General features: G+C 35.9%; 2 protein-coding genes across 5 annotated transcripts; one reads left to right on the top strand and one right to left on the bottom strand.

The window, feature by feature from the left end:
- Window positions 1-1552: 1552 nt before the first annotated feature.
- On the top strand, window positions 1553-2872 carry LOC111212646 (probable cysteine protease RDL2). The gene is made up of 4 exons (XM_022714222.2): window positions 1553-2015; window positions 2091-2329; window positions 2418-2561; window positions 2654-2872. The coding sequence occupies exons 1-4, from the start codon at window positions 1553-1555 to the stop codon at window positions 2870-2872; spliced, it is 1065 nt and encodes a 354-aa protein (XP_022569943.1).
- Window positions 2873-6783: 3911 nt separating this feature from the next.
- Window positions 6784-8664, bottom strand: LOC111198510. 4 transcript variants are annotated; one of them, XR_007318027.1, is made up of 9 exons: window positions 8368-8661; window positions 8105-8282; window positions 7821-8020; window positions 7680-7740; window positions 7531-7579; window positions 7389-7446; window positions 7226-7311; window positions 7021-7145; window positions 6784-6941 (listed from the first exon to the last, which is right to left on the bottom strand). XR_007318027.1 is itself a non-coding variant. In XM_048744523.1 (8 exons), the coding sequence occupies exons 1-8, from the start codon at window positions 8399-8401 to the stop codon at window positions 7118-7120; spliced, it is 585 nt and encodes a 194-aa protein (XP_048600480.1). In that variant the 5' UTR covers window positions 8402-8664; the 3' UTR covers window positions 6784-7117. The 4 variants fall into 4 exon arrangements, 3 of the variants coding, with proteins under 3 accessions (XP_048600480.1, XP_022569942.1, XP_048600479.1); XM_048744523.1 differs by having other exon boundaries at window positions 6784-7145; window positions 8105-8173; window positions 8368-8664; XM_022714221.2 differs by having other exon boundaries at window positions 6784-7145.
- Between the last annotated feature and the right edge of the window lie 7757 nt (window positions 8665-16421).

Here is a 16421-nt window from a genome sequence, read left to right as displayed (position 1 = left end):
TCGGTGACGCGGGTAAGTGGACTCGGGGTGCTGCAACCCGCGTGGCTCGCCTTATGATTGATCAATCTCCATTCTTCATCTCTTTTTTGGATCACAATGCTTCTAAACACCTCTGATTACTCCATACGATATTCCATTACCTGATTAAGACATATGAATGCAAAAAGGATCCTAAAGATGCTAAACTCCTAATCTATATGATCATTATGTACAAAATAGAAGCTTAAAACAATGCAAATATGCAAGATATCAATAGTTACAAAAAAAAAAAAATTTAAAATATTTTAGCGTCGTCAGCAAAACACTAAATCCTAAATCCTAATCCCTAAATCATAAATCTTTGAGTAAACCCTAAACCTTGGATAAATCCTAAACTCTAAATCAAAAACACTAAACACTAAAACACTCAAGGGTTTAGGGTTTAGTGTTTAGTGTTTTTGATTTAGAGTTTAAGATGGGTTTAGGATTTACCCAAAGGTTTAGGGTTTAGTGTTTTACTGACGACGTTAACATTATTTTCTTAAAAATATTTTTTTTGTAACTACTATTATTTTTTATTTATTTTTATCTTTTTATTTTAAAAACATAATATAACTTGACAATATTTTATTTTTTTAAAAAAAATATCGAATATGAAATAATAAAATATTATTGGCTAACCCACGCATAACTCACTATAAAATATGAGTTGCTCTTGGGTTCATCTTAGAAGGTGAACATGCAGGTTCACCAACCAATATGATTTTCAGATTTTGTTATTTCATATTCGATATCTTTTTTAAAAAACAAACATGATATTATCAAGTTATATTATATTTTTAAAATAAAATAAATAAATAAATAATAGTATAATTATTTTTTTAAAAATATATTTTTAAGTAGAAAACTAAACCCTAAATCCTTAGATAAACCCTACACCTTTTGATAATCCGCAACCCTAAATAAAAAACACAAACACAAAATCCTTAATCCTAACCCCTAAACCCTTAGATATTTAGGGTTTAGAGTTTAATATTTTTTTTTGTCAAACTGAGTTTAATATTTAAGATTTAGTATTTATTATTTAAAGTTAATGTGTTTTGCTCGGTTTAATGTGTTTTGCTGACAGCGTGAAAAATATTTAGAAAAATTCTCTTTCTTTTAAGTAACTACTTTTTTATTTATTTTTATCCAAGGGTTTACGAGTTAGGATTAAGGTTTTAGTGTTTTTAAGATTTAGTGTTTTAGTGTTTAGTGTTTTCGATTTAGAGTTCGGGGTTTAGTGTTTTGCTGACGACGTTAAAAACATTTTTAAAAAAATTTCTCTTTTTTGTATTTTTATTTATTTATTTATTTTAATATTTTATTTTCTTTTCTAAAAAGATATCGAATATGAATAATAAAATTATATTGGTCGGTGATGGTGATGACAAGTCGGAGTCAATACGAGGAACACATGCTTTTTTCCCTCTTGCTTCCCAATTCCCTCTAGAAGACAAAAGTTTCTTTCCCTATAAATACCTTAACGCAACAGTTGCACCAATCTCACTGAAACACACCAAAAAGCAAAACAATGTCTACTCCCATCACATTCACATTCACAACCACCCTGTCTCTCGTGATCATCTCGGTGTCACTACTTTCCTCGTCTCTCGGCAGCGTCACAGCGACAGAGACGCAGCGAAATGAGACGGAGGTGCGGCTGATGTACGAGCAGTGGCTGGTGGAGAATGGGAAAAACTACATCAATGGTCTTGGAGAGAAAGAAAGACGGTTCAAGATCTTCAGTGACAACTTGAAGTTCATCGATGAGCACAACTCGGTGCCGAACCGGAGTTACGAAGTCGGTTTGACCCGGTTTGCAGATCTTACGAAGGAGGAGTTTCGAGGTACGTACTTGGGGAGTAAGATAGAGATGACTAGAGGTTCAGTGGTAGGAGAGAGGTATTTGTACAAGGAAGGAGATGATTTGCCTGACCATGTCGATTGGAGAGAGAAAGGAGCCGTTGGTCCGGTCAAAAATCAAGGATATTGTTGTATGTTTTTGTTTTTAACTTTCTCAGCTTTTGATATTAAAATTGCGATTGAGATTGAGATTTCTTGATTAATAGCAAGTGGTTGGGCGTTCTCTGCGATAGGAGCGGTGGAAAGTATAAACCAGATCACAACCGGAGAACTGTTATCTCTGTCGGTGCAAGAACTCATTGACTGCGACAGATATTTCAACTATGGATGTAATGGAGGTTTCATGAATATGGCTTTTAAGTACATCATGGAGAAAGGTGGTATTGAAACAGATAAATATTATCCTTATACTGCCATCGATCGTAGCCGCTGCAAGAGCAATAAGGTTCTTTTTTTTTAAAAAAAACATCAATTTTGTAGTTTTATTATGTTTTCAGTTTTGTGATTATGTATTTCTTCTCTTCATTCTTTAGAATAAAAACACTCGTGTTGGTACCATCGATGGTTATGAAGATGTTCCTAGAGGCGATGAGATGTCTTTGAAGAAAGCTGTTTCTCATCAACCTGTTAGTGCTGCCATTTATGCTGATGGCGTCGCTTTTAGGCATTACAAGGGAGTAAGTTTCCAACGACCCTTTGATTCGGTTTATTGCTTGGATATTGTGTTTTCTTGAAACCCATGTTGTATGCTTTTTGTCTTCTTCCACAGGGTGTGTTTAATGTAACATGTGGGATAGGTATGACCCAGGCTGTGATAGTCGTGGGTTATGGATCATCGCAAGGTAAAGATTACTGGATCATTCGTAATTCATGGGGAATAAACTGGGGAGAAGGCGGATACATGAAGCTCCAACGGAACGTCAAAGATCCATTAGGAAAATGTGGTCTAACAATGATGCCATCTTACCCGACCAAGTTGGCTGTCTGAGATTTGATTGGTTTCTTTTAACTTTCTTGACTTGTATGTGTGCTTATTCCCTCTTTTGTGAGTGTGCGTGTGTGTGTGCTTTAATGGATCTTTCTGAGCTTGTCTTCTTTGGACTCTCTCCTTGATATTCTTTCTCGCCAATGTTAGCCCAAAGCAGGGTCAGATGTGTACTTGCTTCTTTCAATAATTTTTCGTCGAAACAGAAAACAAGGCAATGACTCTTACTACGGTCGTCATTTTAGTTTGAACCTATAGAATCAAAGGAAGTATCAAAAAGGAGTATTGTTCTAGTATATGTAAAGGGTCCATGATAAACCACGTAAGTCACTGGGTAAAAGTTATATATCTTGCATTTGGACTCACAGATAATTATGATAAGACTTTAAAATTCACATTCCATGCATAGTAGCGTTGATAGTTGGAAATAGTCAATACGAAAACGTAAGATAGGAAATGACCCTTTGATCCAAAAAAAGAAGAAGATATTGTTTTGTGATTATGACACTGATTCAGCCACATTCATAACCCTCTCTCTCGTGATCCTCTCGGTGTTACAAGTTTCTTCCTCCCTAGACGGTGGTTGATCAGAACCTGGCGGAACGGAATATATTCTAGCGGTGGCTTGTGGAGAATCACAAGAACTACAATGGTCTAAGAGAAAAGGATCAGCGGTTCGAGATCTTCATGACACAATTAAAGTTCAACCTTGAAATGCCATTTACATAAGGCTGTAACAAACTTTTGCGTTAAACTGATGATAACTAATTAAGCTGTACCGTTCCACTACTTATGCTGCGCCAAAGTTCTATCAGAACTAAACAACTTCCTCATGGCTAAGACGAAGCAGAGTTTGTTAAAGAATAAGCCCTTGCATGCCTTAAAATGAACAATACAATGAATCAAGATGTTCCTAGAGACGATTAAAATGTCTTTGAAGAAAGGTGTTAGACATCAACATGTTAGTGTTTTCATTGAAACGTATAGCCCCAAGCCTTCGATCTTCATAAATCTGCAACTATATCAAACAAAAGATAGAAAGAAAGGAAATCTGATCAAGAGATGATCGAGAGGGAGAGAATGATCATCTAAAGAACCTAAAATCCTTGGAGATGAGGTGAAGATCAAAGATATAAGATATTGTATTTTCATTGAGGATATCTCCAAAAGCAACTTTATTTTAAAGTTTTGCAAAATTTCAAATTTAAGCTATAGTGTTTCTTTTCAAAAGCAAAACATTATACTAAACTTTAGAACTTTTATATTTTGTACTTTAGTCCTACAACAACTAATTTCAATGAAATTTGTTAGGTATAATGCACTACAAATACGCTTCCACCTAACATATCAGTTTCACTTTATATTCGTCGTTAAAGAATTGTAAACGAATTATTATTTTTTTGGTAAACGAATTATTTTACAACACTTTCATAAAATTACATGTACTTCTGACGGAACAGTTTCCTCCTAAAGCTACTTCTAATTTTACGATGATTACCTTGTTTGTCTTTAAATCTTCGTCACCTCGTCATCTTTATGATGACCCAGATTCATCGTAAATTTTTCTTATTATGTACACTAAAGATTTTCCCGGGCTATGCCCGGGGTATTCGTATAGTTTTTAGTTAACTTAAAAAATTGACACTTATATATGACCATATTTCGTGAATATATAATACAATCGATTTTAAACTATTAAATTAGTAGAAATTTTAAAATTTGTTTGTATTTATTCATCGATTTGTGTCTAACAAATTTAAAATAATTTGAATTCACAATTTTTGTTTCTTATTACTGGAAATCATAAATAGGAAGAGTAAAAACTAACTAACATACAACTATGATATTTAAATCTACCCGAACTTGATATTTAAATCATACAAACCAACAATGACTCTAAACTAAGAATTTTAGCCTCTTCTCAAAAATCTTATTCTTTTCTTTTATGGAACCTCATAGAATACATAAAAATAATCTTCCAATTGCACTTTTGGTCATTACTCATCACAAATTTTTTTCATTGAATATTAGTGCATATGAAAACAAATAAAGAAAATAAAACTATTCATCCACATGTGTCAGATAGTTCCAAATACACAAAATTCCAGAACATAAACTTTCTAGAAACCTGCAAAATAATGTGATATCGGTTCCGGTCATAAATTAAAGGTAAGAACTATAAAAGCAAAAAACATGTTGCTACTCCACAAAATTAATGATACCAAGTGGTCTAAAGTTGTCTTTCAATCACTACAACTAAGTTGCATGGGAGCACAATCAAATGCTTGAAACTACCATAGTTCTATTTAAGATGCAGATCAAAAGACTTTACTCTCTCAAATCTTTGAGCTAGTTCTTTCTGATTCAAAATAAAAAACATACATTGAATCATTAAAAACAGTGAAAACCATAGTGAATGATCTAAAAGAAATCTCCAAAATACAACATGGATATAGTAAAACAATACCTTGATCTCAAGTCTGATTGTGGTTTTGCGGATTATATTCTAAATATTTTTTTTTCAAATTTTAAAAAGTAAAAACTATTATAGTTTAATATATATTTTGAAACATAAGCTTATGAAAAAATAAAACTTAATTTTCGTACTATTATTTTCCCATATTTTGAGAAAATATGTTCATATTGTTTAGTAAAGACTTAACCAATGTAATAAATATATTTCCTTATTAAAATTATTTATATCTCTGCTCAATAATTAGAATAAGGAAATATATTTATATTATTGAAAAAAATTCTTTGAAGAAAATAAATAATTTCAAATAAAATAAAAAATATTGTAGATTTGAATAAAAACTAAATATACTTTTCTAGTTTTGAATAATTCCCTGGCTTAAAATATTTATCAAAAGTATGTAGATATAATTTATTTCACTTTCTACATCAATGATCCTGAAATCATTGTAAAGAAAGTGAATTTTAACTTATGCATAAATTAATTAACCATTTATAAAATAATTGGTCCTGAAATCATTTTAAAGAAAGTGAATTTTAACTTATGCATTAATTAATTAATTAACCATTTATAGAATAATATTTTATAACCTTTTGTCTGAATATATGTTACTTTATGAAAAATTATCATAATAGATATTATGTTCATTTGTGTTTAAAAAAAAAGATATTATGTTTATTTGACCACAAAAGAGATATTATGTTCTTACATTTGAAAGGAGTTGTACATTGATAATGGATAGCCACATCTCATCAACTCACAATGATCTTAATCAAAAAGTGAACTTGTTTTCGTACACTGAATCTTTAATAAAGGAAAACCAAGTGGATATTATTAATCAAAATAAATAAGATACGTAAGGGATCTAATATATTTCAATATCATCAAAACGGATGCCCTAGAAGTTAAACTGATAAAAATATGTAGCATATTTTACTGATTCAATTTGGGAAACTTAGTTTCCACAAAACATGCATAAGTGATCATATATTCGAATATCAACAAATAGGATACTCCTTGAATTGAGACAAAGAATGTGAGAATACTTTCAAACTCTACTCGATGAATCCTTACCCATGATTGGAATCAATGGTGTAATAATTGTCAATTATTTTTTGAATTACTGTATAATTCATTTAGTAATTTATGATTATGGTATTTTGAACGTCTTCGGGTCGCGGAGACTGATGAATTAATAGCTATTCATATACATGTCATTATTATTGCTTTTAATTTTTTACAGTTTTAATTCTATGAAAATTAAAAGTAAGTCGACATAGTTTAATGATCATTTTATAAAATATAAAATTGAAATCAATTTTTTTTTGTGAGGTTGTTTGTATATGTACATGGTGTACATAAACATTAATTTTTTTTATAAATTTAATAGTTACCTTCAATTGCATTCATCTACCATCATCTTAAACTTTGATTCATTAGGTGCAACTGCAACGCCTTTTTCTAGCTCTTTTAGCAGTACTATATTCTTGTAACTTTATACAAACAGTGCTGCAAATACAGTATAGTGTGACACGATAATAACATGAAGAAGTTCACACTCAATATCTGTAAAGGTTAGTTTTCTAGCTTTCCTAACCCCTGTAGTTTTTGGAAGAAGCATAAGAGAATGAATCATATGAACAATAGAAGTAGAGACATGGAAAAAGCTAGAACGTACAGAGAGTATGTGAGACAAAGCTACACAAGCCTGAGAAACTGATTTACTAAGATGGATTGCAACAACACCGTTGTTCTTCTTCTCTTGATCAACAACATCACACAACTTCTTGAACATTTGCATACCTAAGAATGTGAAAACCATTAGAGAAATTAACTTACACAGAAGGTAATGGCTAGGGATTGAGATAAAGAAAGAAGCTTACTCTTCAAGTGTATTGGTTCCAGGGAAGATTTTCTCTGGACTCTCAGCTTTTAACAACTCGTAGAAAGATGAATATTTGTGCATTTCCTATATATTTAGAAGAGGGGGATCTATCACAAGATATCTATTGCAAAAACATGAAAGCAAAAGAAATATAATCTTACCATAACTTCAAACAGGAGACATTTATTTATCATAACCAGAGAACCTCTCTGTTGAACTCTGAAGAATGCAAACAACACTTGTGAACACACAACATTCACAAAGGTTTGGAATCATGCTCAGTAACTTTTCACGTCTCATTACCTATCATACTCCGCTTCAAAACACCTCGCCTCAACTGTTTTGACACCATCTAATGTATCCAATTCAAATTAAGCAACACAAACTCTAATCAAGAACTTGATGTTGTTGACATTGACAAACACACATAACATTTTTAGACAAGATTATACCTTTCATGAGGGAGAATAAGGGCTCTTGAACTTGAAGCTCACAAGCTATATACTTCAAGGCCTGTTAAGATTATTGCAAAGGGAACAGTCAAAATCAAACAAAAACTCTAATAAGCATTGATGACTCTTGATCAAACTCACGTTGACTAACTCAGAACCCTTTTGGGTTATCATGTTGCTCCACTCCTCCTCTTTCTCCTTCAACCAGGTAACCTCTTTCCCCAACGAAACCTTCTCAAAACCCCCACAGAAACAACCAGAAGCAATCGATTTCAATAGGCTTAAAGCTAGACGCTTGTACAGAGGATACTCAGGAACACCTGCAAATGCTTCTACAGTCTCTGCGTCCACAAAAACACAGACCGATTCAATGAAACACGAACAGAAAACAAATGGGTTTTGGAAAAGAAGTTCGATGCCATCACCGGCGTGAAGAAGCGAGTCGCCGGAGAGAAGACCGGAGCATAAATCTCCGGTAAGCTCCAAATCGAAACCTGAACGGTGAGTAAGTGTGAACTTCACCATTTCCTTTATACAATCTCTCAGTCTCTCCATCTTTGCTCAATCGTCACAAAGTTCAATACTTTTCTCGAAGTTATGATTCTTTGAACAAAAAGATTTCCTTTTTTTATTATATGAGCATGAAAAAGTCTTTGACTTTTTGATATTTAACATAAGAGAAAATTACGTTCGTGCTGTTCAGCCTCCGATGTCGTTGGCATTAAGGTCGCCGATGATGCATGTTGCGACGAAGGTGGCTTGTGGGGGCCAGAGCGATTCTGATTCGTCTTCGTCCGTAGATTTTGATGGATAGATAGAGTGAAGGGGAGAAGAAAAAAGGGAGATATATGTCGTTTGGGTTATGATAACACGTGAAATTTATGAAACTGCAAAAGAGAATCAGAAGTGTTAGAACGGAGGTTTGCTCCGCGAGTTGGAGGAAGATGAAGCGGAGAATTTCAAGTAAATGAAAAATGACGTGTCAAAACATAAACTTTTGATTGGATGAATTTTTAATCCGACGTGGACATGCTGCATGGAGCTCATATAACCCTTTTAATGTAGTATACATGTTTTCTTGTGGAAAAGTTTCTATTTCAACTTGAACTTTACCCGTCGTGCATATTTTCTCTCGAACTTTTAAGTGATGTGTATTCCATATAGAACAATATAAAAACGACAAAATACTATATAAACTTTTAAGTGTTGTGCTTTTTCTTTTCCGAACTTTATAGTAGTGCATATTTCATACTGAACCAAACAAAAAATTCAAAAATCCTACATAAATTCTCAAAATTGTGCTTATATATATTAATCACCAAATGTGTTATTTAACCATTAATCTATCAAACGACGTCGTTTTGATAAATTCTGTAAAATGTTAAATTTAAAAATACTACATAAACTCTCAAAATTGTGTTTATATATATTGACGTCAAAGATATTAGTCATCAATTAATTTATCAACTGGCGTCATTTTGGGTAAATTCTGTAAAATTAAAAATTAATTTTGTAGAAGGTTCAAACTCTCATAGTGGTGGACAAGTGAGATCAGATTAATTACTAGACCAAAGTAACTTTCTTGTATAAATTTGAAAACAGTAATTGATATTTAAGTTTTAGTTTAATCAAATAAATATCAAATTTTTATTGTTTCAGTTTTATAAAAATATATATATATAATCATTTATGTTTTTAATTTAACTTTAAAAATCATTATTTTATAAATTTAGACCAATTATTATTAATTTAAATATTTACTTTATAGTATTACTAAAAATTGAACTATATTGTAAAAATTTAGAATTTTGTGTTGTTTTGCCTTTAGATCAGAGGGAAAAGACATTGTTTTTGATAAATTTTGTAAGATTTAAAAATACTACATAAACTTTCAAAATCGTGTTTATATATATATATATTGAAATCAAAGATGTTAGTCATCCGTTAATTTATCAAAATGAAGTCATTTTGGATAATTTTTGTAAAATTAAAAATTAATATGTAAACACGATTTTGAGAGTTTATGTAGTATTTTTAAGTCGTTCAAAAAATAAGTAGTATTTTTAAATTAAAAATGTACAAAATTTATCAAAAACAACGCCGTTTGATAAATAAATGGTTGAATAACACCTTTGATGGTCAATTATGTATAAGCACGATTTTGAGATTTCATGTAGTATTTTTGAATTGTTGTTTAATTCAGTATGAAATATGCAATACTGTAAAGTTCGTGAAGAAAAAAGCACAATGCTTAAAGTTCATGTAGTATTTTTGAGTTTTTACGTAGTTCGGTATGGAATACGCACTATTACAAAGTTCGAGTAATAATAAATACGATGGGTAAAGTTCATGTTGAAATAGACACTTTTCCCGTTTTCTTGTAGTGTCTTTTTCCTGTATTTGTGTTTTTGTTCCTTGTACACTTCTCTCTCTCTATGATAGACGGAAAGAAACAAGAGGATAAGCATGCATGCATATAATCTATCACACGTCATATTCGGTTTAAATAATTAGTACAACATCACGGAAAACAATGACTAATCGATCTTTTCACCGAATAATACTATTTTCATGTGATTAATTTAAATCATATACATATATATTCATCAACAGTATTAGAATACCGCACCGCTAAATCTATTACGATGTTTTGGTCGTGCAGAGGCAAAGAAAGTAAGAAACTATTAGATGGACTTGTTATAGAATTAGAGACTGAATTGATTCTTTATTAACAACCGTAGAAGGTATTTATACATTATACAAGTAGGATATTTAGTATTCTATACTAATTACAAGGAGGTCCTCTAGATATATATATACTTATTGCCTAACACGCCCCCTCAAGATGGTGGGACTGTAGTAACACCAATCTTGTTGCATAAGTTCTGAAACATCGTCCGAGGAAGAGGTTTGGTGAGTCCATCCGCTAACTGATCGTGCGTGGAGACATGAGTTACTCGGAGCAAGCCGTTCTGAACCTGTCCCCGAACAAAATGATAATTGATTGCTATGTGTTTCATTCTGGAATGAAAAACCGGATTCGCACAAAGATACGTCGCGCCAACATTGTCGCAGTAGACCGTAGGTGCTGATGGAATAGAGACGCCGAGTTCGGTGAGGAGTGAACAAATTCAACGCAACTCTGCAGCGGCATTCGCAACGGCTCTATATTCGGCTTCTGTGGATGATCGAGCCACCCCTTTCTGTTTGCGTGATGTCCAAGACACAGGTTGACTACCCAGATAAATGATATAGCCATTCGTGGAGACATAGTCATCAGAGTCTCCTGCCCAGTCTGCGTCGGAAAATGCATGGAGATGCGGCTGGTGTTGCTTGCGGAGGAAGATACCAAGATGTAGCGTGCCTGAGAGATAACGCAGGACTCTCTTGACTGCTTGCCAGTGATCCGTCGTTGGCTGGTGCATGAACTGCGACAGTCGGTTCACCGCGTAGGAGATGTCTGGTCTTGTGAGAGCAAGGTATTGTAAACTACCTACAATCTTTCTGTACTCATGAGGTTTTGTTAAAGGAGTACCAGACCGGAGAGAGAGATTTGGAGATGACGCCATTGGGGTAGAGACGGGTTTGGCATGAAGCATATCCGTTTTGGTCAGAAGGTCCGTGATGTACTTCCTCTGTTTGAGATGTAAGCCATGCTTGGTCCTTATAGCTTCAACGCCAAGAAAATAACTTAAGTCCCCCATATCCTTAATCGAGAATTTTCAAACCAGATTCTGAATCACACTCTGTATCAGATGGGGTGAGGTACCTGTGACCAGAATATCATCGACGTAGACGAGCAAATAAAAAAAGTCTCGTCCTTGTCTGTATACAAACAGTGACGTATCCGCAAGAGAGTTTTGAAACCCGGAGGAGATGAGATAGCGATGAAGTTCAGAGTACCAAGCACGTGGTGCTTGTTTGAGACCGTAAATGGCCTTCCGGAGCTTACATACATGAGTCGGCCTGTCAGAGTCTATGAAACCAGGAGGCTGACACATGAAAACTTCTTCATTAAGGTTACCTTGTAAGAATGCCGTGTTGACATCGATTTGTCGAACCGGCCAGTCCTTGTTCACAGCTAAGCCAAGAACCAGACGAATGGTTGTCGACTTTATAACAGGGCTGTAGGTTTCGGTGAAGTCTATCCCAGGTTGCTGATTGTAACCTTTAGCCACAAGCCTAGCCTTGTAACGATCAATGTCTCCATTTGGCTTGTATTTGATCGTGAAAATCCACCGGCAACCTACAATGTTCATGTTCTTTGTGACAGTTTTCAAATCCCATATACGATTGTCAAGCTGAGAGTTTATTTCAGCAAGCATCGCAGCGCGCCATTTTGGATGTTTGAGTGCTTGTTGCCAAGTAGTTGGTATCCAATGAGGGTCGGACTCAAGATTGACGTTAAGATTGTACTTGGTTGTAGGTTTGACAATGTTATTCCGTGACCGTGTGGTCATAGAATGTCGAGGCTGCTCGTTGGTCTGAGATGTGGTGGTTGTTGTCGTCGTTTCCGCGACTACAGGTGATGGCTCCGCATTTTCTGTTCCACTTGAGGCTTCCTGTTGAGCATTTGAGGTTTGTTGTTGCTGAGTTGTTGATGGTACCGACGGTGTTGTCGCAACACTCGGTGAAGAATCAGAGTTCGCAGGCATAGTGTTCGCAGCCGGTGACGGAGACTGTATGAGTGACGGGGTAAGGTTGATCGTGGTGTGAGGAGGATAGGAGTAAGATGGGTTTGTGGTCTCAGGTATGGTTGTGGGTTGCGGTTTTGTTAGGAGCTGGTATGGAAAGTTGGTTTCATTAAATCGGACGTGGCGCGAAGTTTATACGCGGCCAGTAGTTGGATCAAGGCATTGATACGCACTCTGTGTAAGGGAATATCCTATGAAAATACATGGAGTGGATCGGTTATCAAGCTTGTTAGGAGCATATGGTCGTAGCCATGGATAACATAAACAACCAAAAGTTCTCAGTTTCTGATAGTTGGGGTCGGTATGGAATAGTTTCTGGAAGGGTGATTGGTTTGAGAGTATGGGCGTGGTCAGATGGTTAATGAGAAACACAGCAGTGGCAAAAGCTTCAGGCCAGAGAGTTAAAGGCATTTTGGCGGTCGATAAGAGGGAGAGACCAGTCTCAACAATGTGTCGATGTTTTCTTTCCGACAAACCATTGTGTTCTGGAGTATGGGGTGGGGTGGTCAGGTGAGAGATACCTTGGGCAGTAAGGAATGGTCTGAGGGCGAGGAATTCTCCTCCATTATCGGAGTAGAGGTGTATGATTTTGGTTTGAAATCGTGTTTCCACAATGGGTTTGAACTGGATGAAGATATTTTTGACATCAGATTTGGCTTTGAGGGGGAAGAACCACGTATAACGTGTGTAATGATCGACTAGGACAAGGTAGTATTTCTGGTTTTGAGAAGAAGTGATCGGAGATTGCCATACATCCGAGAAAAGATATTGGAGAGGTTTTGTTGAGACAATTGTACTTTGATGAAAAGGAAGTTTATAAGTTTTATTGAGAAGGCAATCATTGCAAGGCAAAGCACTAGAAGTGTTTAAACAAGGTAAAGAAAACTTGGAAACAACAAATTTGAGAGTAGATGAAGATGGGTGCCCAAGCCGATGATGCCACTGGGTTAAGGTTGCTTTAGTATCAGGGTAGGTAGCAAAAGCTGTAGGTTGTCGGGTAGGCATGGGCCACTCATACAGTTCATCCTTCGTGCGGCCTTGAAGCAACTTCGCCCCCGAGCTGAGATCCTTCACCTGAAAATGAGCAGGGAAGAATTCAACCGATACCTTGTTAGCATTACACAACCGATAAACCGAGACAAGATTCTTGCTAACAGTAGGAACACAAAGTATATCATTAAGCTTAAGAGACTTAGATGATGTAGAGATAGATGCAGAACCAGTGTGAGTCATTGGTAAACTCGAGCCATCGGCAATGGAGACCGCTTCACTTCCGTTGTAAGGTTGGTGGAGCGACAGGTTCTGGAGATAAGACGTGAGATGGTGTGTGGCTCCGCTGTCAAGGATCCAAGGCGTGACATTGTATGGCGATGCCGTAACATAGTTAGCACGCGGCTGCCATGGAAGTGAGGCTTGAGATGGAGGTGCCTGAATCGCGTACGACGTTCCTGCTTGAGGCATTTGAGGGCAGCGAACACTGTGACCAAACACCGAGCAGAGTTGACAGCGTCCTTGGTAGTCACGACCTTGAGATGCAGGCTGAGTAGTCTGTTGTTGCTGCCAGTTTTGAGTTCCACGACCTTGATAGCCACCGCGACGTCCACCGTTATGCTTGTTGTTGTTATTGGATTGACCGCCGAAGTTGGTGAAGTTAGCGGTGACAGGAGCAGAGGAGACCTGAGTCGCAGCTGTCTGGATCTTTGCTTCGTGGTTAATCAGCTTCTCATGGAGTTCTGAGAGAGACGGTGCTGTGTCACGATTCTCTACTTGATCAACCAGAGTCTTGTAGTCATCTGGGAGGCCGCCAAGGGCTCTCTCAATCTGATCCTCATGATCCATTGGCTTCCCAAGGAGTGCAAGTTAATCGAACCTCATCGTCAACCCTTGAAAATATTCGTTAATGGACTTGGTTCCCTTTGTCCAATGGTCGAGTTGTTGTCGCACTTGTTTGATATGTCTGCGTGTTGGTTTCGCGTATGTGGAGTTGAGAGTGGTCCAGATTTCCGCTGATGTTGTCGTGGTGGAGAGGATGGGCTGAATGGAAGGAGTGATTGCGCCTAGAAGTCCGCTATAGATGAGCCGATCTTGACGTTTCCAGAGGGTGAACTCAGTGTTGGGAACAATTCCTGAGTCGGTGGTGATTGTAGCAGGCGGTACAACAACCGATCCGTCGATGTATCCAGCCAAATCATAGCCAATCAAGCAACGCATGTACTTGACGGTTCCACATGAGAAAGTTTGAGGAGGTGAGCTTCGTCACGTTCGTCATATTGACGTTGAGTATGCTTTTCGTCGTCGAAACCATGATGGTTTCAAACGCTTGAGTGTTGTCTCCGTTGGGCATGGTGGCAAAAGAGATGAAGATTTTTGAAAAAGAGAGATGGCGGCTTAGCTTAGGGTTAATGCTAGCTCTGATACCATATAGAATTAGAGACTGAATTGATTCTTTATTAACAACCGTAGAAGGTATTTATACATTATACAAGTAGGGTATTTAGTATTCTATACTAATTACAAGGAGGTCTTCTAGATATATACTTATTGCCTAACACTTGTCAACAAATCTCACGGTTAAAACTCCTTTAAATCTATTCATACGTTTACATACTTCGAGATGATTAGCCAAAAAACTTGAACATCCATTGTGAACAACGTATTTGCGGGAAAGCTTTATGTTTTTCGGATATGTCCGTCTGATAGAAGTACTAAAATTAATGGTAACATATACAGATATATATAAAACAAACAAACACAAAACCGAAGCAATGGATACCTCATCGGCAGGGATGATCTTAGACAAAGTTAAAAAAAAAAAACGATTGATCCTAGACGAAGCTTAATGAAACATTCATCTTGTTCCAACTATTTCCTCATGTGGCCAGGGCCGGCTGAGCCATAGGGATAAGGGGGGCGTGGGCCCAGGGCCCAAATTTTTTTTTGCATAATTAGTGTTAAAATGGAGTTTGATTTTCAAAAAAAAAAAATAAAAAGGAGTCCAAAAATTTTAAGTTATCTATAGAGTATATGTAAATTTTTTTTTGAAAAACTATTTTGTCCAAAGACCCATAATTTACATGAGCCGGGCCCTGCATGTGGCTAGCCAGCTAAGTGGCGTGGGTCTCTAATTCCCACGTAGAGGAATTGAGCTTGTCTGTCACCAGTAAATAAATCTTCAAATAATTAATTTGTTGGATCTCGGCCCGCCTGACACCCTTGGTTAATCAAAAAAAAAATCATCTTGTTTAAAAGTGTTTATAGCCCAATAAATCTGAAGGACATGGTTTACCTATACGATCATCATTTTAGTCAGAACTTATAGAATCAAGGGAAGCATAAGAAAGAAGTATTGGCTCAATAGAGATAAAGGAGCCAATCATAGTCCATGATAACCCAACTTAAGTCACTGTCAGAAGTATTTATCTTACAATTGAGCTCATCGATTAAGCTAACCATATATATAATGAGGGACTTTCCTCTCTTCCTAGAGGATCCACGTCAGATTCTTTTTATTGCTTGTGGGTCCCGTGTGTTTTCCTGGTTTATTTGGAAGGGTGATTCGTTGTTTGGTCCGATTGAAGTAGGTTTGGTTTGATTATTAGAAAGGTAATAGTTTGGGCTGGGCTTCCGTATCTGGTTTTGATGATAAGAAAAGTAATAAGCTGTATATGATTTAAGTTGGGTCTGGACCTCTGGTGTGATTTGTTAGTAATAATTAGGCCTGGCCATAAAATTCGGAACCCGAAATCCGAATCGAACCCGAACCGAAAAATCCGACCCGTTATCCGACCCGAAACGTAAAAATACCCGAACGGATCTTGTAGGGTGGTACAAAAAATATCCGAATTCGAAGTGTTATTAACCGAACCCGAATGGGTAACCCGAAAAATCCGAAATTAATAGTCAATATAAATATTTTGAAATATATATAAGTATTCCAATTATTAAATTCAATATTTGTGGTAATATTATATATAATAATAAATATTAAAATTCTAATAAATGCTTTAAGTACACAATTAGTTATAAATAAATATTTTATAATTTGTTC

Source organism: Brassica napus, chromosome C1 (assembly GCF_020379485.1).
Source record: "Brassica napus cultivar Da-Ae chromosome C1, Da-Ae, whole genome shotgun sequence".
NCBI lineage: Eukaryota > Viridiplantae > Streptophyta > Magnoliopsida > Brassicales > Brassicaceae > Brassica > Brassica napus.
This window is presented reverse-complemented; position numbering and strand designations above follow the sequence as displayed.